Source organism: Acinonyx jubatus, chromosome E2 (genome assembly GCF_027475565.1).
Source record: "Acinonyx jubatus isolate Ajub_Pintada_27869175 chromosome E2, VMU_Ajub_asm_v1.0, whole genome shotgun sequence".
Lineage (NCBI taxonomy): Eukaryota > Metazoa > Chordata > Mammalia > Carnivora > Felidae > Acinonyx > Acinonyx jubatus.
Window position 1 is genome coordinate 49085719 of NC_069396.1, and position 22249 is coordinate 49107967.

The following is a 22249-nucleotide window of genomic DNA, read 5'->3' on the forward strand; positions in this document are numbered from 1 at the left end:
ATTCTACACACTTTATTTTCCAGCAGCAGTTGTGTAGGCCTTGAACAATTTTGTTGGAAAACTTATGATTTTCCATCTACGTTTTAGTTGACCAAAATAGTGCAGACTGGACTTGCTCTCTGGGTAAAAGCCATGAAAATCAGGAAACTGACCTTGTGTTATTTCTTTCTTCCAAGTGTTGACCATCTCCAGAATCTGCGTGCCTTTTGTTCACTCTCAAATGCCTTTGGATAGTTTTTCTTGTACTATTTGGTCTAGAATTTATACTTGTCATCTGCTGGAGTTTGGTGCAACAGGGACCATTTGGTCAGCAGATTTAAAATGCTTCTCTCATTCTTATACTTCATATATGGTTACTTGTTTACATATATTTACACACTAAGCAGTTCACCTCTAAAGCAGTGTTTTCCAACTACATCACGGTAATTCATGAGATGTTGCACAGATAACTAATTATAGCAACTGATCAATCTCCAAAGTCTTAAATTTTTTTTTTAAGTTTATTTGAGAGCACGAGCAGGGGAGGGGCAGAGAGGAGGAGAGAATACCAAGCAGGCTCTGCATTTTCAGCACAAGCTTGATGTGGGGCTTGATCCCATGAACTGTGAGATCATGACCTGAGCCAAAATTGAGTTGGATGTTAAACCAACTGAGCCACCCAGGCACCCCTGAAATTATTTTGTAAAAATCCTGAGTGTTGGCATTATTACTATAATAGCCTTATTCTCACTAGAACTGCAATATGACTCTTACGTGAAAGATAATAAATTGGGGTTGGATCTAGTGTGCAAAAACACACTTAAGTCACAGCCTATTTGGACCACAAACTGTAGATTGCTTCATCTAGCATATATTCCTAACCCAGTTTCCTCTTCCCTGCCTTTCTATAGACTGGGAAACATAAACACTCTTGAAGTATTCCTTGCTGTTAGAGATTGACATGAGACACAGTTTTGGGCATTGGGATTTAAGGGAAGTCTGATCTTCTTTCCACACATAGGGGAAATTAAGGTGGGAGAGTGAAAGCGAGTAGGAGTGATGAATTTTAGGTCCTTGTGAGTTCTAAAAGTTATTAAAATGAGAATAAAGAGGATATAGGCTGGTAAAATGACAGTTGGTGATTGGATTGGAATGTTTGAGATTATAGAGGGTTTCTGGTTACTTTCTTGTAAGTAAGATGTTACCATTGGAGTCAGGGGCTGAGGTGATGTGGAAGACAAGACCATTGGTGGCACAGCAGTCAAAGAACTGAGAGTCCAGGTTTTTGGAAGTGGATATAATAATCTTCAAGTAGTGTGACAAGAGTAGTGGCAGGGTAACAGGACTCGTTCTGGAGATAAAATCAAGGGACAAGAAGAATGAAGATTGGTTGATAGCTGCATGAAGGAACAGTGGGTAGTTTGTGCAAATTAATGGGCAGAGGGGAGATGGAGATAATGGTTTGGAAGGGAAAATGAACAACAGATACCTACCCCATGTCCAAGTCTAGTAACTAGTACAAGGAATGTGAGAGAAAAGAGACAATTTGGAAGAGTTAGAATCCTTGGTCGGGGACAACTTTCTTCATTGAAGTTTCATGGTAGTTATTAAGAATGCCTCATCAACAGGCAGCTTTTTTCCAGTAAATTGTCCAAGTCTCAGAGCAACTACAACTGCACATCAACTGCAGAGTTTGGTAAACTTTCTCTGACCCTAAAAGTCTATACTCACTAGTTCTCTTTTCATATATTGATGTATAGATTTATATTTATATGTGTACATAAATATACACACATATTTTTTATTTTAATCCTGGATTATTTCAAATATAAAGAAAATACAAAGACTTGACCATTTGTAAACCACCAAACTTCTGTGAATCCACCCAATTTCCACCATGCATTTTAACCTCCCCATTCCTGTGGCCTATCTACACAAAGGAATATATAATATAAAGATTAATTTCATGAAAAAATGAAAAGTACTTATTGTATATTTCTAAGGAGGCAAATAAAAAACTTTAATAAATATGTCTAACCATATGTCTAAATAGAAGGAAATCAATACAAATAAAAACATATTAGGGTACTTATGGAACTAGAGTTTCATCAGAACTTAATTCATTTACCAATTTTTGTAAATCACAAGATACGGAGAGCTTGAAAGGGAATATAAACATTAAAGAAAAGAATCTAACTTTATTTCAAATGAATAATATAACTAGATTGAATGGAAACAAAAAAGAAATAGACAAAGTTACTTTTAAAGTACTTTATATACTTGGTTTAAAGAGAAAAATTCTTGTAAAGTCCTGAACACAGCCAGGTTTATTTTTTGCAATGCTATTGTTTTATTTATTTTTTGAGAGAGAGCACACACGAGTGGGGGAGAAGGACAGAGAGAGAGAATCTTAAGCAGGCTCCACGCTCAGCTTAGAGCCTCATGCAGGGCATGACCCCATGACCGTAGGATCATGACCTGAACTGAAATCAAGAGTTGGATGCTCAACTGACCGAGCTACCCAGTTACCCCCACAATGCTATTGTTTAGCAACTCAAAACTACTTGCTGTGTATTAAAGGATTGAATAATCAGTAAACAGATTGATGATCATGGGAACTGATTTCCGACTATTGCAAAAGAAGTTAATATGGAATAGGGACAGACTAGACATACTTATTTGAAGTTGAAGGTATCTTCATTTTTCACATACATACATATACAGGAAGGACTGATACCCCAATAATGATAACACATAGCACGCAGATCTTGGTTTCTAAGTACCATTCCACTCAAAGGAATCAGGTCTTTGTAGAATCTGTGGCTGCAGCAGGCAGTATACAAGATAAACCCAAAATGCTATTAGACCAGAAATCAAGTGTTCATATTGATGATACATACAGATAGAAAAGAGACACAGGGGAGAAGGGAAAGCTCCTGTAATGATGGAATGCCAATTGCTAAATACAGGAGGAATGACGGAGCAAGAAAGCCATCGCTTTGCAATCATCGCAGTAATAACTGATTCAGACCAAAGATATCAACAATAAAACTAGCAGGTGAAAGATTGTAATAAGGTAGTTGTTACACAAAAATCTCCCCACAAACTAGTTATTAATATCAAAGGCAAAACAATTTTACAGTGGAGAAACCTTGAAGTTGTCAGTTTATTCAAATGATCAAAACTAGGATCACTGATAAATATGTTTCCTGGTTTAATGCACTGAGAAGTATGTGTCATTCATGGAACATGCTTGCCACACTGCTTTGAATCTAGTCATGAGAAATCACACCAAAATTTAGGGATAGTCTACAAAATAGCCCATACTTTTCAGAGGTACTGATTTCATGAAAGAGAAATACCGTGGAGCTGATCCAGATTTAAAGATTAAAGGAACAGGACAACATAATGACCTGTCTTAAGATTAGATCCTGGAATAGAGAAAAAAAAAAAAAAAAACTGTTATAAACATATTATGGGACAACTGTGGAATTTGAATACGCTGTAGATTAGAAAACATTATAACCAAGTATGGTAATCTTAAGACACGTTTGCAAATTCCTTGACGCTCCTCTTATCAAAAGGTGGAGTCCGTGCTCCCTCTCTTTTTGATCCTGGATGGGTTTTTGTAACTGCCTCCTCGAATTAACACTGTAACTTCTGAGGGTAGATTAGACGAGGCCATAGTACTTCTGCTGATTTTTGTTAGGATACTCTGAGGCTCCACGTAGTGTCCAGTCAGTATGAAGTGGCTCTGCGACCACAGAGATGGAAAGACATGCCCAAGGAACCAAAGCTGTGTGGGTCCTCTCAACTCAGGTATTATACAGTTGAATGATCTGGTTGGTCTGTAATCACAGTGGATAACCTAAGGATATATGGGAATTCTGTTCTTGCATCTTTTCTGAATGTTTAGAATACGCTGAAAATAAAGGCTTTAAAATGCTCTCAAAACAAGTTAAAATTTTACTCTAATACCCCCCTTTTAAAGGTAATTGTATCATACGTATACATGAGAATATTCCACATACATAGCACAGTATATCTAGAGGTATGAATATGATCTGATTACTTTTAAAGGGGACATAACAGATTGACATGCATCTATCTCCTACAAAACTCTGGCCACTCTTATTTGCATATCCTGGGTATTTACCAGTGTTAGTAACCATAAGTTTATTTTTCATGTGATTTTGCATAGTATTGCACTGAATAGATAAACCATAAACTGTTTTGTCAACCCACCTGATGAATGCAAACTGTGCTATAACCAATAATGAAACAATGAACATCCTTTCATGCATCTCTGTAAACAGGTTCCCGTGACATATGGTGAGATAAAGCCATCCATAAGCACATCTGTAGGTATACATATTTGTTGGTCCACACATACTGGGAGGGCGCTAACCTAGTTTTCTCAGGAAAGATGGTTCTCTACCTGCCATTATAGATCAAGGTCGTTATCTTTTTTTTGCAGTTGTATATCATTAGAACATATTTACTCCAATATTTTGCTAAGCATTTTTTTTTTTTATAAAATTAAGTATAAGCATCCTGTGTCCACTCCCACTTTTCCTATAATCTTTTAAGCAAAGCCTCTAGTGCTATGATTGCCAGGTCAAAGGGTATTATGATATATATTGACCAGCTAATGGTGTTCGCTCCTAACAAGAGGCACTGAATGCTGTGCAAATGGTAATCCATCTAAATTGTTACATTTAATGAAATTTCAATAAAATTCAACAGGTTTCTTGCTCCACACTCCCTTTGGTGGGGGGCGGGGTGTGACAAAATTAATGTACTTGAAATCTGCTAAAGCCCCTGCCTACAGAGGTCTGGATGGGGGACTTATGCACAGAGAAGGCAAGCTGACCTAAGCCTAAATGGAAAAAGGAGAAGAAACCAATTCTTAACAATTCAAGTTTACTAAAAAACTTTTTGTCATTAGTAACTACTCAACACTTTTAAAGAGTTAACAGTGAAATCTACCTTAATGGATTAGGGTCCAAAATTCCCAAGCATATAAATTGTATCATGTTATTAGATTGCTTAAAAACAGTATTTTTCAGTCTATAAAATACAAATTAATAACATTAAATATTACACTGTACAACAGGGCTGACACACTACAAAGAACCAGGGCCAGATTGGGGATGGGGGCCATTCACCAGTGCCATCCCAATTTGCATTATTATGGATGGCAGTATTATGTAATTTTCTGTACTTGAGTATCTCCTGAAATTAATCTCATTAAGGCTACTTGCAGGATTCCTTTGAAGTATGTTATTATGAATTCAGGGTAGGGGAGTAGAATTTTCAAATACAGTAAAACCTTGGACTGCGAGTATCTTGTTCTGCAAATGTTCCACAAGACAGGCAAACATTTCTAATATGTTTTAACTTGATAGACGAGGGATGTCTTGCAATACGAGTCGTATGTGACGCCCAATGTCACGTGATCACAAGTGAGCCAATGGTTCTCTCTCTCTCACTGAAGGATTCACATGCTCAGATGCTCAGTCTCAGGCTGTGGTGTTCGGCAGAAATCAGTGATTTTTCAGAACGTTGGAAGGTACCCACAACAGGCACTAGTGTATTTTTGTCACTTCAAAGCACCTATGGACAGTCCTTTGCTTTTCCATACAAGAGTAAGCTTAAGAAGGCTTTGCTTCATTCTAGGTCAGGCTGCCTACAGATTGAGACCCTTTCCTCTGCTGCCTTCTTGCCAGTTACATTAAATACAGTATATGACAAGAGTTTATTAATACTGTACTGTAGCCAACATCCGTGCGACCACATACAAGGGCCCTGTGCAGAAGAAGAGTCCATTGAACCAATAGATAGCAGTGATTCCGTTAGTGACAGTGACCGTCATCCTACACAGTAACCCTCCTTTCTCTTGTCTCCCTCACACCAGCCACTAAGGTTTTCAAAGGTAAGTGCAGGTTAATTTATTTTTCCTTATATTTTATGATTTTATATTATATTACAGTATTGTAATCATTTTTATCCGAATATTTCTGGGTTGTGGAACAAATCATCCGAGTTATTTCTTATGACGAAATTGGCTTAGGTATACAACTGCTTTGGATTAAGCATGTTTCTGGAATGAATTATGCTCATGTATGGCACACATAAAACCAAGGTTTTACTGTATCTGTCCTAATGATAGATTTTCTCCACTTTGTCCGGTAATTGCTGGGCATCTCTTATGAGCCAAGCGCACTTTTCTACACAGTAGAGATAAAGTAGTGAAAAACATCCCTCCCTACACGGAGGTTACACTGCCACTGACATTAATTTTACTTGTCCATCACTATACTTTTGTTAAAGTCCTGCCCCTAATCTTCATTTATAAGGCCTTTTTCCTGGGTAGACTGGGGTGAATTTTGAAGTGCTTTTATGTTGCATCTCGAAAAATTGGGACATTCAGAATGCTGGCACAAACACTGGCCGTATTTATGGAAAAGGTTTTCTCTCGTCTGTGAAATCCGATTCGCAAAGAATTCAGCACCCAGCTGTCCTTAAAAGAGAGCACTTCACAGAGCTGCTTGCATGTGAAGATTCCTTGAGGCTTCTGAGTTCTGAAGGAACCGTTCTACAATTACTAGCGCCGATTTTCCAATGGAGATGAAGATGTGAACTCTGACCGAAGGCCACCCCCCACACCTCACATTTCTACAGATTTCCTCCAGTGTGGACTCTCTGATGGTACACAAGATGTGATCTCTGGCTGAAGCCTTTACAACAGACATCACATATGTATGGCCTTTCTCCAGTGTGGACCCTCTGATGTGTGTGAAAATGGGAGGCCTGACTGAAGCCTTTACCACACTGCTGACATGTATAAGGTTTCTCTCCTGTGTGGACCCTCTGATGAGCACTGAGCCCAGCACTCCAACTAAATTCTTTCCCACACTCCTCACATTTAAACGGTTTCTCTCCAGTGTGAATGATCTGATGGACTTGAAGATTTGACCTCTGGCTGAAGGCCTTGCCACATGTATCGCATTTATATGGCTTCTCTCCCGTGTGGACTCTCTGATGGGCTTGAAGATGGGAGGCCTGACTGAATCGCTTCTGGCACGCATCACACTTGAATGGTTTCTCCCCAGTGTGGACACTCTGATGAGCTTGAAGATTGGAGGCCTGACTGAAGCCCTTTCCACACTCTTCACATTTATAAGGTTTCTCTCCTGTGTGGACCCTCTGATGATTGTGAAGATTCAAGCTCCAATTGAAGCGCTTCCCACACACCTCACATTTGTATGGTTTTTCTCCAGTGTGGACTCTCTGATGGGCTTGAAAATAGGAACTCTGACTGAAGCCTTTACCACACACGTTGCAGCGAAATGGTTTCTCCCCCGTGTGAACCCTTTGATGGCTCTGGAAACTTGAGGCTGAACTAAAACCCTTCCCACACTCTTCGCATTTATATGGTTTCTCTCCCGTGTGGACCCGTTGATGGCTGTGAAGGTTAAAGCTCAAGCTGAAGCACTTTCCACACTCATCACACTTATACGGTTTCTCTTCCGTGTGGACTCTCTGGTGGGTATGGAGATTTGAGCTACAACTAAAGCGTTTACCACAGTCTCCACACTTATATGGTTTCTCTCCGGTGTGGATTCTCTCGTGGGCCTGCAGATGTGATCTCTGGGTGAAGCCCTTCCCGCACACCTCACATTTGTAAGGTTTCTCTCCAGTGTGGACTCTGCAGTGAATGTTAAGATCTGTGCTACGACTGAAGCCCTTCCCACAACTTTCACATCTGTAGGGCTTCTCTCCTGTGTGAATAGGCAAATGGGCGTAAAGATGGGAGGTCTGGTTAAAGCTCTTCCCACACTCAAGGCACGAATAGGGCTTCTCCCCTGTGTGCACTCTCTGATGAGTCTGCAGGTTTGAGCTCTGGCTGAAACCCTTCCCACACTCGTGACACCAATAGCGTTTTTTTCCTGTGTAAACACTTTGTGGAATGGGCAGAGCTGAGCTATAGCGGGCGTCCTTCTCGTGTGCACTGTACTCGGAGGACTTCTTTCTCGAGTGTACCTGCTGATGAAGTTCAAGACTGGGGCCATCGTTGAATGCTTTCTCACACTGACGACAGTGGTAGGTCTGCTGGACCAGAGGGGACACCTTTAAGATGTCTTTACCGCAGTCTTCGTTGTGAGGTTTATCGCCATCATTGTGGTGTGAGATACAACTAAAGATGTTAACGTATGGAGCAAATATACACAATTGGTTTTTCATCTGAGTCTGCTTACAACTTCTCTGGTAATTCTGTGTTTCGCTGAGATATATTTTACTCCAAGAATTCTGAACTCTCCCAGCCAGAAATTCTTGATTTTCAAGAATACTGGAATGATCCTCTATAAGGTTGATTATACAGCTGTCTTCCACGGAAGCCTGAATACATATTCCTGCTCCCACTTGACAGGGGGAATCACACTGTTCGGGGAACTCAGAACTCTTTCCTTGAATATTTATCTTGGAGTCTTGATCTTTGGTGAATTTGCTCACGATATGTCTCTTGATTTGCCAACATGAAAACTCTCCCAATGAAAGGCACCTTACTCCTGCTTCGTGAAGAGTCTCCTTCTCGTTTTGATTCCTGCCTCCTGAAGGGATAAAGAGAATAAAGAATCAGGGACAGAGAGACTGACATCAGCAAGGTGGTGAATTAAGAAGCTCCAAGCCCTTGTTCCGCAAAGGAAACATTTTTATTAAAAAAAAAAAGAGACTAGCTAAAATATCTGAAAAACAAAGGTCTACAGCAAACAATAGAATATCCAGTGGAAAAAAACCCACACATTTAAAAGGGAAGGAAATTTGGGATCAGCCCAGAGTGAGGGCTTAAGGTCTTCTCAGGTCTTTTATTTATTTATTTTTGAGAGAGAGAGAGAGCGAGAGAGCATGCGTGCACAGGTGTGGGGTGCAGAGGGAAACACAGACTCTGAAGCAGGCTCCAGGCTCTGAGCTGTCAGCACAGAGCCTGACGTGGGGCTTGAACCCACAAGCTGTGAGATCATGACCTGAGCTGAAGTCAGATGCTCAACCACCTGAGCCACCCAGGAGCCCCTTCTCTAAGCATGCGTCTTTCCTTGGGGATCATTTGGGCATTCTCCGTACGCAGCTACTTGTAAACGTACTGGCAGTTTTGCTTATGGTAAGGTGATGTCTGAAGGATCCAGGAGCCCAATTCCCTATTTCAAACTGGACAGAGCAGACTTTGTGATAGTCCAACCCATCTGGGGTCTGCTGGGGGACTAGAGACCTGCAGAAGGCTGGGAACAGAGATTCTGTATGAAGGCCTACAAGAGAACAGCTCTGTCCTCAAAAAGTTAGGGAGACCGTCTCTGGGAGTCTTTGTATATGAAGGAATTGAAAACCACACACATAGGTTCAGGCAAGACACATGCTCAGAATATGCCTGGGGAGACCCCAGGGTTCAGAACGCACCCTGCACATTAGTGAAGACCTTCCCTGGACAAGAGCTGGTCTCAAAAGATGTTTTTTCTAATGCCCAATTTGCAACAACAAAAAAATTAAAGCATACAAAACCCCCAGGAAAAATACGGCCTAGATTGGAGAGAATAAAATAAAATGGCAGAAATGAACTGTCCACGATGGGTAACGCCAATGCCAGAGTCTTTAGGACTGTCCAAAATATACTCAGAGGGCCAAAGGAGCAAGTGACATAAGCAGGAGGGCAGAGTGGGAAGGTCCAGCCCTGCTCCCATCCAGGAACGACAAGTAAAACACCACAGACAAAAATGACTTTGTGAGAACTTGGAAAACCAGTTAAGAAGCAGCAGCAACCAAGATAACATTCAGCCAAATAAAAGCTGTACCGGAAACTGCAAAACTTCCCAGAGGTTTTGCTCGCCCCACCCCCTCCTGGTGAGTGTGTGGGGAGGTTGGGAGGAGGCCACCGGGTTCCTGGTTCCTCTCTCAGGAAGCAAAGAGCAGAACGTGCTGGCGATGTTCTGACTGATTTGGGGGCTGCTGCTGCCTGAGCACTGGTGGGAAGAGGGGCACGGTTCTGTGATGGAGTTTGCAGACCTGTGGGCACCTGGGGGGAAGAAATGATCAGGCAGAGGAATATAATCAAAACCTGAGGTCCTGAAAAAAAGCAGAGGTGGGAAAAATCAACATGTCCAAAAGCAGCCACACATGCGGGGGTGGTGAGGGATGGGAAGGAATGATGGAACAGACCAGGGTCCAGGGAAGATGCACCCCAGAAAAATGTCAAGCTAATGAAGGTCTTCCTCTGCACACAGCCAGTCCATAGAGAGGTGGCTGTCCCCCGACCCCACAGGCTTAATTTTCAACAAAAGATCACAAGGCAAACAAAGAAACTCAGCTCATGCAAAGGAGAGTAAGTATCTCTAAAAAACCAAACCTGCAGAAACAGGACTCTAATTTACTTGACAAAGACTTTAAATATGCTCAAAAAACTAAGAAATACGGACATGACAAGATAACGACATAAAATCACGAAAATGACACCTGAACACAATTCTGAACCTGAACAATGCAGTAACAAAACTGGAAACTTCACTGAGAGTTCAACAGCAGCCTTGAACAGGCAGAAGAATCCATGAACTTGGAAGCCAGGTCACAGGAAATCATCAAGTTGAAAAAGCAAAAGGAAAAAATGAACAGGGCTGAAGGGACTTCAAGCTGACAAGGGGATGAACTGTATGAGTCCCAGAGGATATGAAAAGGGGGTAGAGAACTAATTTGAAGTAATAGTGTCCAGAAACTCCAAAACTTCCACAGGATAAACTCCAAAAGACCCACATTAAAATACACTAAAACCAAACGGTGCAAAGTCAAATATCTAGAAAGGAGCAAGCAGAGGGCAGTCTGTCACATAGAAGGGATCCTCCATAAGATCACGAGCGGATTTCTCAACAAAAACCTAGCAGGTCAGAAGACAGTAGGATGATATATGTAAATTAATGAAGGGAAAAAATCAGACAACTGAACATATTTCCAGTAAAACTGTCTTTCAAAAATGTAGGAGAAACAGACGTTCCAAGACGAACAAAATCTGTGGGAGTTCATTTCCATTAGACTTGACCTACAAGAAACACTAAAAGAGTGTTTGGAAGGGTACTGGACAATATTTGCAAGTTAGAAAGAAATGAAGTTCTCTGCTAAAGGTAATATGTGGAGGCATTTAAAAACCTGTATAATTTTAGGGGTGCCTGGGTGGCTCAGAGGGTTAAGCATCCGACTCTTGACTTCAGCTCAGGTCATGACCTCACAGTCATGGGGCTCTCTCTCCTTTCCCTCTGCCCTTCCTCCACTGGCAATCTTTCTCTCAAAATAAACATTTAAAAGACAAAACCTGTATAATTTCGGTTCCTAACTTCACTTTTAATTCTGCTACTGTCTTTAAAATCCTATGGGTACACAATATACTTTTTGGTAGCAATATTAAGGGGAGGTAGAAGTTGTAAAAAGTGTTTTTGTACGTGGTTGAAGTTAAGCTCTTAGCAGCAGTTTAAAATAGATTGTTTTAATAACTTTAGGTATTTAAAAAAAATTTTTTTAATGTTTATTTTTGAGACAGAGCATGAACAGGGGAGGGTCAGAGAGAGGGAGACACAGATTCTGAAGCAGGCTCTGAGCTGTCAGCACAGAGCCCAACGTGGGGCTCGAACCCACGGACTGTGAGATCATGACCTGAGCCACCCAGGAGCCCCTAGGTATTTTTTTTTTTGTGGTTACCATGGTGTTTACATAAACGTCCTAAAGAACGTACACCCAAAAAAAGAATCAAAATGCATCAACTACAAATAACACAAAAAGAGTAGGGAAGGAAATGAACAACAAACAAAGCTGTAAGACATGAAGATTAAAATCCCCTATCGAGGGGCGCCTGGGTGGCTCAGTCGGTTGGGCGGCCGACTTCGGCTCGGGTCATGGTCTTGCGGTCCGTGAGTTCGAGCCCCGCGTCGGGCTCTGTGCTGACGGCTCAGAGCCTGGAGCCTGTTTCGGATTCTGTGTCTCCCTCTCTCTGACCCTCCCCTGTTCATGCTCTGTCTCAGAAATAAATAAAAAAACGTTTAAAAAAAAAAATACCCTATCGAAAGACAGCTTGACAGAATGGCTTCAGAACACACGACCCAACTATATGCTGCCTGTAACAGACTCGCCTGAAATCTAAGGATGTGCACAGGTAAAAAGTCAAAGGATGAAACAAGATATTCCAGGCCAAAAGAGTAACCAAAAGAGAGCAGGGATGGCTATACTAATAACAGGAAAAAAAAAAAAAAGACTTTAAGTAAAAAATGATTACAAGTCACTGTAAAATGATAAAAGTATTAACACACTAAGAAGACCTAACAATTACAAACACACATGCACCAAACATCAGAGCTCTTAAATAGGAGGCAAACACTGAGAATCAAAAGAAATAGCTCCGCAATAACATTAGGAGGCTTCAATACACACTTTTAATAATGGACAAAACAACTGAAAAGATCACCAATAAGGAGACAGAAGACTAGAACATTATAATTATACATCAGCGGGGCCTATGTTAAGTCATACAAACTGCTTTTCCAGTCACAATGCAAGAAAACCAGACAATAGCGGAAAACAGGAAAACCCACAACTAAGTAGAAATTAACATAAAATAGATCAAAGAAGAAATCAAAAGGGAAATAAGAAAATACCTAGAGACAAATGAAAACAAAAACACAGCATATCAAAACTGATGAGATCTGTAGGTAAAGCAGTGCTAGAAGAGAAAATCATAGCTACAAATGCATACATTAAAAAAGAAATCTTAACTTTACAACTTAAAGAACTGGAAAAAGATCAAACTAAACTCACAGCTAACAGAAAGAAGGAAACAATAAAGAGAGAAAAATTAGAGAGTTGGTCTTCAAAAAAGATCAAAATGGACAAAGGTTTAGCTTCATTAACTAAGAAAAGTAGAAGACTCAGCTAGAATCAGAAATGAAAGTGGGACAATCTTACTGGCCCTATAGAAATAAAAGGACTCTAAGAAAAAGCTATGAATATTTGTAGGCAAGCAAATTGGATAAGCTAAATGAAATGGGTAAATTCCTAGGAAAACGCCTACCATTACTAAATGAGAAAAACACAACATCTGATGGACCTGTAACTAGTAAGGAGATCAAATCAGTAACAATAAACTTTTCAACAAGGAAAAGTCCAGGACCATGACCACATACCTTTGCTAATACATTTACCAAAATCAAGAGAAAGAGGGGGTATTACAAATGATTTTATAGAAATATAAAGGACTTTAAAAGAATACTATGAAAGAGTATATGTAAAAAAATAACCTAGATGAAATGGACAAATGCCCAGAAACCCTCAAACTACCACGACAGAATCATGAACAGAAATCTAAACTACAAAAGTAATTACAAAGAAGAATGAACACGGGAAAGCTTAGAACCAGATGGCTCCATTGGAAAATTCAACCAAATATTTAAAGAAGAATTAACATGTAGGGAACAGCCCCAAATTCATTCTAGAAGGCAAGCATTACCCTGATTCCAAAGCCAGACAGAGATACTAAAGGAAAAGAAAACCTAAGTGCCAATATCCCTGATGAACACTGATGCAAACATCCTCAACAAAACAGAATTCAATAGCAAAATAAAAGGCTTATACACCATGACCAAGGGAGAATTATTCTTACAACGCAAAGACGGTTCAACATAGAAAATCAACCAATGTAATATACCACAACACAATGAAGAAAAGAATACATGATCATCTCAATTCAGTAAGAGCAACGGACAAAACTGAATAAACTTGCATGATAAAAACACTTATCAAACCAGGAATAAAAGGAGAATATCTCAACAAAATAAAGGCCATATGTGAAAAGCTCACGGCAAACATCATATTCAATGGTGGAAGACTGGAAACTTTCCCTCCATCAGCAGGAACAAGGTAAGGATGCCTGCTTTTGCCATGTCTATTAAACACAGTACTGAATGTCTGAGTCAGAGAAATGAGGCAAGAAAAAAAGGCACCCAAATTGGAAAGAAGTAAAAATGTTGACACATATTATGATTTTATTTGTGGAAAACCCTTAAGATTCCACAAAGAAAATGCTTAAGAAGCAATAAGCAAATTCAGCCAAGTTGCAGACACAACTAATTTTTGTGAGATTTTATTTCTATGCACTAACAATGAATGATATGAAATAAAAATCAATTACAAAGACAAATATAGAGACCAACAGAATAAAATAGGAAACCTAGAAATCAACACTCATATATATGGTCAAAAGGATTTCAGCAAGGGTTCCAAGACCACTCAACAGGGAAAGGACATCTTTCCAACAGGTGGTGCTAGGAAATCCCCATGTCGTTGCAAAAGAATCAAGTTGGGCTCTTACCTTACATCTTTCAAAAACCAATTCAAAATGCACCGAAGCCCTAAACAGCTAAAACTGTAAAACTCTTAGAAGAAAAAAGGGGAAAAGCTTCCTGTTATGGGATCATGTGATTACTTGCTCAAAGCATGAGCAGGAAAAGTAAAAAGAGATACACGAGACTGTATCAAAATAAAAAACTTCCACAAATCAAAGGACGCAAATACTGGAGTGAAAAGGCAACCCAGGAATGGGAGAAAATATTTCCAAATCATGTTTCTGATAAGGGATTAATATAAAGAGTGTATAAGTATCTCCTATAAAACAACACAAACCCCCCAAAATTGGCAAAATACGTGAACACATATTTCTGCAGAGATGATAAACACATGGCCAATAGGCTCATAAAAAGATGCTCATCACTGACTGTTAGGGAAATGCAAATGAAAACCACAACAGGGTACCACCTCACACCCACCAGGATGGGCACTATCAGAAAAACAAACCTAACAAATAAACCCAGAATGAATGTAAACTGGTGCAGCCACTATGGAAAACAGTATGGAGGTTCCTCAAAAAATTAAAAACAGAAATATCACCCAATAATTCCACTATGGGGTGTTTACCTAAAGAACATGAAAACACTAATTTGAAAAGGTATATGCCCCCCCCAGGTTTACTGCAGCCTTATTTATAATAGCCATGGTATGGAAGCAACCTAAGTGTCCATCAATAGATAACGAGATAAGGAAAATGGGTATATACACAGTGGAATATTATGCAGGCATAAAGAAGGATGAGATTGTGCCATCTGCAACAACATGGATGGACAGAGAGGGTATTAGGCTGAGTGAAATAAGTCAAACTGAGAAAGGCAAACACCATATGATTTCCATCATATGTGGAATCTAAAAAATAAAAAGTAGAATCAGCCCTTAAACATAGAGAACAAACTGATGGTTGCCAGAGAGGAGGGGGTAGGGGGTTGGGCAAAATGGGTGAAGGGGAGTGGGAGATCTAGGCTTCCAGTTATGGAATGAGTAAGTCATGGGAATAAAAGGCACAGCACAGGGAACACAGCCAACAATATCATAATGGTGTTGTGGGTTGACAGACGGAGGTTACACTTGTGGTGAGCCCGGCATAAGGTACAGAGAAATTGAACCACTATGTTGCACACCCTAAACTAAAGTAACACTGTAAGGCAACTATATGGAAGCAAAAGAAGCCAGAAAACAAAGTACTGGTCAGGATGAGGAGAAACTGGAATCCCGAGTGCTGTTGGTGGGAACGTAAAACAATGCAGCCACCACAGAAACAGGTTCCAAAAACCTACCAATACCCAAGGTCATCCAGCAAATTCGCTTCTCGGTACATACCAAAATTAAATGAAAGCAGACTATCAGATTGGTACACAGATTCTACACACAATTAAAAGGCAAGAGGGGCACCTGGGAGGCTCAGTCAGTTAAGCGTCTTGACTTTGGCTCAGGTCCCGATCTCATGGTCAGAGTTTGAGCCCCATGGCAGGCTCTGTGCTGACAGCTCGGAGCCTGGAGTCTGCTTCAGATGCTGTGTCTCCCTCTCTCTCTCTCAAAAATAAACATGAATTTTTTTAAAAGAGAATATTATAAACTTTATGCCAATAAATTAAAAAATTAAAGTGAAATAGGACAAATTTCTTGAAAGAGAAAACAAGGCTGATCTAAGAAGATATCTGAATAGCCCTGTATCAAAGAAATGAAATAAATTCATATTTTAAAACCTTTCTACAAAGAAAACTCAGAGCCCACGTGGCTTCATGTAGAAAGTTTACCAAACCTTTAAGGAAGAAATAATACTAATGACATACAAACTCTTCCAGCAAAGTGTTTAAGACTGACTACTTCCTAATGTACTTTATCCGGCCAACATCACCCTGACACCAAAATCAGACACAGACATTACAAGAAAAGACAACTACAGACCAGTATCTTTCAGGATCGCAGTTACAAAGTTAGGTCAAATAAACACAACAATGTATAAAAAGGGCACAAAATCATGAGCTGGTGATTGTTTCAAGAATGACAGGTTGACTTAACATTCTAAAATCAGATGAAACACTTCCCTCCAAAGATGAGGAATAAGGCATAATCATGACAAAGTTTGAAATATTGTGAGAATTACCAAAATATGACACAGAGAAATGAAGTGAGTAAAGGCTGTTGGAAAAATAGCGCTGGGGTGCCCGGTGGCTCAGTCAGTTAAGCATCGGGACTCTTGGTTTCGGCTCAGGTCCTGAGCTCTCGGTCTTGGGATGTGTGGATCAAGCCACACATCGGGCTCTGTGCTGGGCCTGCTTGGGATTCTCTTGCTCCCTCTCTCTCTCTGAACTCTCCCCCCGTTTGCACGCTCTCATGCGCTCTCTCAAAATAAACATTAAAAAGCTTTTAAAAATAATAAAAAAGAGACACAGTGCTAACAGACTTGATGCAGGGTTGCTACAAACCTTCAATTTGTAAAAACCACACAAATACTAGGAGCATAAAAACCCACCTGGAGAGAGGTACACCTGTACTCAAATAGCCAACAGTTAGAGGCACCACTTTTTTTTTTTTTTTAACTTTACTCATTTTTGAGAGACAGAGAGAGAGCATGAGCAGGGAAGGGGCAGAGACAGAGGGAGGCACAGAACCCGAAGCAGGCTCCAGGCTCTGAGCTGTCAGCACAGAGCCCGACGCGGGGCTTGAACTCACGAACTGGGAGATCGTGACCTGAGCCCAAGGCGGACGCTCAATCGACTGAGCAACCCGGGCGCCCCAAGGCACCACCTGCTTTTTGAAAGTGCGTGTTACACCGCTTAATTTTACAAAGAACGTACGTGAGTCCTGTCATTTGCTAAACCACAAGAAATCCGAAGAGCGTTTTCACTTTTATGAGAAAAGGTGAAAAGTGAAAATAGCATTTAGCTTTCGTTTTGCGGTGAGCCGTGACAGAGGCAGCGCGCGCCCCAAGGGGCCAACGGCTAAGCTCCGGAACTGAAGGCAGCATCTCAGTGCTGAAGCCACTATAGCCTTAACCGTGGCTGGGAGCACCTGTGCTTCATCTGTGCACCCACGAGCAAGATGTGTCCTAGGTAGCAGAAAGCCTGAGAGAGGAATTTCTGGGTCTGGGAACAGTCAAAACAGTCAAAAATGTTCCATATAAATGACTGGTAACTGCTATTTTTTTTTTTTTTTTGAGAGAGAGAGAGAGAGAGAGAGGGAGGGAGCACGTGAGCAGAGGGAGCGGCAAAGGGAGAGGGAGAAAAAGGATCTTAAGCAGGCTCCACGCTCAGTACAGAGCCGGATGCGGGGCTTGATCTCACAACTGTGACATCATAACCTGAGTCAAAATCAAGAGTCGGATGCCCAACCAACCGAGCCACCCAGGCGTCCTGGTAATTGCTTCTTTAAGCCTTTTTGGCTCACAGAAGACTTCATAGGAACCCTCTACGTTCAGAGAGCAGGAGAAACCTATACGTGAAAAGATGTCCAGTATCGCTCATCGCTAGTGAAATGCAAATCAAAACCACAAGCAGATACGACGTCATGCCCGTTAGAATTCCTGGCATCAAAAAGACGAGAGATAAGAAGTGAGGATGTGGAGGAAAGGGAATCCTTGTGCACTGTTGTTGGGATTGTAAACTGGCGCAGCCAGTATAGAAAACAGTAAGGAGGGTCCTCAAAACATCTAAAACAGAACTACCACAGGACCTCGCAATTCCAGTTCTGGGCATATATCTGAAGAAAACAAAATCAGCCTGTCGGAGAGATCTGCACCATGTTCACTGCAGCAGCATTTACAATAGCGAATATGTGGAAACAAGGGTCCATCGATGGATGAATGCATAAAGAAACCGGGTCGTGTATAAGGGGGGGAGGATTATTATTCAGCCATAAAAAAGAATGAAATCTTGCCATTATGACAACACAGACGGACCTCAAGGGCATTATGCTAAGTGAAATAAGTCAGGCAAAGACAAATACCGTATGATCTCTCTTGTAGGTAGATGTAAAAACAACTCAGAGGAAGAGATCGAATTTGTGGTTACCAGGGATGGAGGGACTGGATGAAAGGGACCAGAAGGCTCAAAGTTCCAATGATAAGGTAAATAAGTACTGGCGATGGAACGGTGAACATTGTTAACACTGCTTATGTGACCTATCTGAAGGTTGCTAAAAGCATAAACCCTAAAAGTTTTCATCACAAGGGAAAAAAACCCCATTTTTAAAAAACCTCTAACAGGTAATGGATTTTAACTAAACTTACTATGGTAATCATTTTGTAATATTAAGTCAAGTCATTATGATGTATACCTTAAAATTTTACGGTGCTGTATGTCAATTATAGCTCCATAAAATGGAAAGAAAAAGGAGACATCAATACAGATACTATGGACACGAAAGGAATAACAAATGGATACCATGAATAACTCCAGGCCCACAAAGTTAATAATCTAGATGAAATGGAACAATTCTTTGAAAGACACAATCTGCTAAAACTCATACAAGAAGAAACAATCTGAATAGGCCTACATCTGTATTTTTTTAAAGTTTACTTTTTTTGAGAGAAAGAGAGTCCGAGAGCGTGCACGAACAGGAGAGGGGCAGAGAGAGAATCCCAACCAGGCTCCACACTGCCAGCACAGAGCCTGATGCAGGGCTCAATCTCAGCAACTGTGAGATCATGACCTGAGCCCAAACCAAGAGTCAGACACTTAACTGACTGAGCCACCCAGGGGCCCTAGGCCTGTATCTATTAAGGAAGCTGAATCATTAATCTTTTGAAGCAGCACCAGGCCCAGATGTGTTCACTTGTGAATTCTACCAAACATTTAAGAAAGGCATTATATTACTTCTTTACAATAGCTTCCAGACGACAAAAGCAATGAGAATATTTCCTCGCTCATTCTATGAGGCCATCGTTACCTTAATACCAAAATCAGACAAAGATATTACAGGAAAACTACAGACTGATATATTTCATCAACGCCAAAGATCCTCCAAAAATATTAGCAAGTCAAATGCAACAATGCATAAAAAGAATTAGATGCTGTGGTCAAGCATACTAGGCATGTAAGAAAGGTTCAACCCTGGAAAATTAATCCATTACATGAAAAAACTACAGAAAAATCACATAAGACTATCAAAAGATACAGAGAAAAAGCATTTGATAAAATCCAATACTTGTTTATAATAAAAACTCTCAAGCAAACCAGGAATATAGAAGAAATTCCTCAACTGGAGAAAGGACATCTAACTAGTATCTTTGTGAGACACATAAAACCTTCCCGCTAAAATCAGGAACCTCTTAGCACTCCTTTTCAACACTGTACTGTAAGTCCCAGCTAACGCAAATGGGTACAGATTGCAAAGGAAGAAATAAAACGTTGTTGGTGGATGATGTGATGATGTGATTGTCTATGTAGAAACCCCCAAAGAATCAATCAAAAAACCTCCTGGAACTAATAAACAATTATAGCAAGGATGCAGAACCCAAAATTGATACAGAAAAGTATATTGCTCCCTTATACACAAGCAATGGACAAGTGGAATTGGAAATTACGATAGCATTATCGTAGACCCCCTAAGAGTCTATGTTCAGGGATAAAAAGCCCCAAGACTGTCAAGATGTCAGTCCTTCACAATCCCGATCAAAATCCCGGCGAGACATCTGGTGGATATCGACAAATGGATTTAAAAGTTTCTACGGAAACGCAAAAGACCCAGAAGAGCCAACACAGTATTGAAGGAGAATTACAAGGTTGGAAGACGCGTTAGGCAACACCTAGACCTATTCTATAGAGCTGCAGTATTCAAGATGGTGTAGAATTGGCGACAGAAGAGATGGACCAATGGAGTGGAATAAAGACGTGAGAAATAGGGCTCAAGCAAATATAATCAGCCGATCTTTGACAACGGGGTAAAGGCAATACAATGAAGCAAAGACAGTCAGTGCTAGAACAACTGGACATTCACATGCGAAAAAAAAAAATCCATATGGAGAGTTTAAGCTTTTCGTAAACATGAACTCAAAGCATAGACCTTAATGTAAACGCAAAACTAGCAAACTCCTAAATGAAGTTTCTGCTCTGTGCAAGCCGCGTCAAGAGAATATGGGGAGTCAGGGAGAAAATATTTGTAAAAAATAGATGTGGCAAAGGAACTCGTCAAAGCCAACAATAAGAAAACATTGTGTTTAAAATATGGACAAAAGCCCTGAACAGACACATCACCGAAGAAAATATACTAATAGCAAACAGGCCTCCGAAAAGGTGTTCAACATCACATGTCCTTAGTGAACTGCAGATCAAAATGAGATACCACTACATCTATTAGGATGGCCCAAATCCCAAAGGTCGACACCACTGCTGGTGAGTATCTAACTGGAAGCCGCAATTCACTGCTGCTGAAAATGCAAAATGGTATGGCCACTTTGGAAGATAGTCTGGCAGTTTCTTATAAAGCCACAAAAGTAAATAGTGCACCTTGGCACTTACCAGATGAGTGGAAAACGTATGTCCACACAAAAATCATCACACAGATGTTTGCGGCAGCTTTAATCATAATTGTCAAAACTTGGAAGCCATCAAGCTGAATGGATGAATAAACTGTGGTACATCCAGACAATGGACTATCGTCCAGTGCTAAAAAGAACAGAGCTATCAAGCCCTGAGGGAACTTTAAATGCACATTGCTAAGTGAAAGAAGTGAATCTGAAACAGCTGAAAGCTCTAAGATTCCACCTGACATCCTGGGAAAGGCAAATCTATGGAGACAAAAGGATCACTAGTTGACAGTGTTTAGAGGGGAGGGGGAATTAACAGGTAGAGCACGGAGAATTTTAAGGCAATCTGTTCTGGATCATACGTATCTGTTCTGGATCATACCGTAATGGTAGATACATACCACTACAAATTTGTACAAACTCCTACAATGCACAACGGCAAGAGCAAACGCTGAAGTATAGACACTGGGCGATGATGATGTATCCCGGTGGGTTCATCGACTGCAACAAAAGTACCACTCTAGTATCAAATGTTGACAGGGGAAGGCTGTGTGTGTGCCTGCACGTGGGTGTAGTCTAGAGGAACTCTCTGTATCTTCTGCTCAATTTTGCTGTGAACCTAAAAGTTAGGTGAAAAATAAAACCTATTTAAAAAATGTATTTATAGGGGCGCCTGGGTGGCTCAGTCGGTTGAGCGTCTGACTTCGGCTCAGGTCATGATCTCACAGTTTGTGGGTTTGAGCCCCGTGTCAGGCTCTGTGCTGACCGCTTGCTCAGAGCCTGGAGCCTGCTTCAGATTCTGTGTCTCCTTCTCTCTCTGCTCCTCCCCCACTCACGCTTTGTCTCACTCTGTTTCTCAAAAATAAATAAAATGTAAAAAAAATTTAAAAAAATGAAAATAAAAATAAAAATGTATTTATAGACTTAAATACGCACCAGTGGAAAAAAACGAATAAAAAGTAACACACACATGCCAACCACAAGATCCAACCATTCCATGTGTTATTCTTGCCTAAGGAAAATGAAGGTGTATGCTAATACACACACATATATAAGAATATTCAGCATCTTCACTCATAATAGCCCAAAGCTGGACAAACCCGTCAGCAGGTGAACGAATAAACAAATCATAGTATATTCACACTGGAATACTACTTAGCAATAAAAAGGAATGAACTATGGATAGATGCAACAACACGGGTGAATCTCAACCTATAGTGAGTAAAATAAGACAGCCAAGGGAAAGAAAAAACACCATATGATTTAAAAAAAGTTTTAGGGGCCCCTGGGTGGCTCAGTTGGTTAAGGGTCTGACTTTGGCTCAGATCACAATCTCACGGTTCGTCAGTTCGAGCCCCGCATCGGGCTCTG

General features: G+C 40.6%; 1 protein-coding gene across 2 annotated transcripts in view; it reads right to left on the reverse strand.

The window, feature by feature from the left end:
- Positions 1-423: 423 nt before the first annotated feature.
- Positions 424-22249, reverse strand: part of ZNF235 (zinc finger protein 235) — a 38838-nt gene continuing 17012 nt past the window's right edge. The window contains exon 5 of one of the 2 annotated variants that reach the window (XM_027037732.2): positions 424-8594. In XM_027037732.2, coding sequence (XP_026893533.1) covers positions 6658-8594 — 1937 coding nt within the window. In that variant the 3' untranslated portion in view covers positions 424-6657. The remainder of the gene's footprint in view (positions 8595-22249) is intronic. The other variant, XM_053209889.1, reaches the window with a different exon arrangement.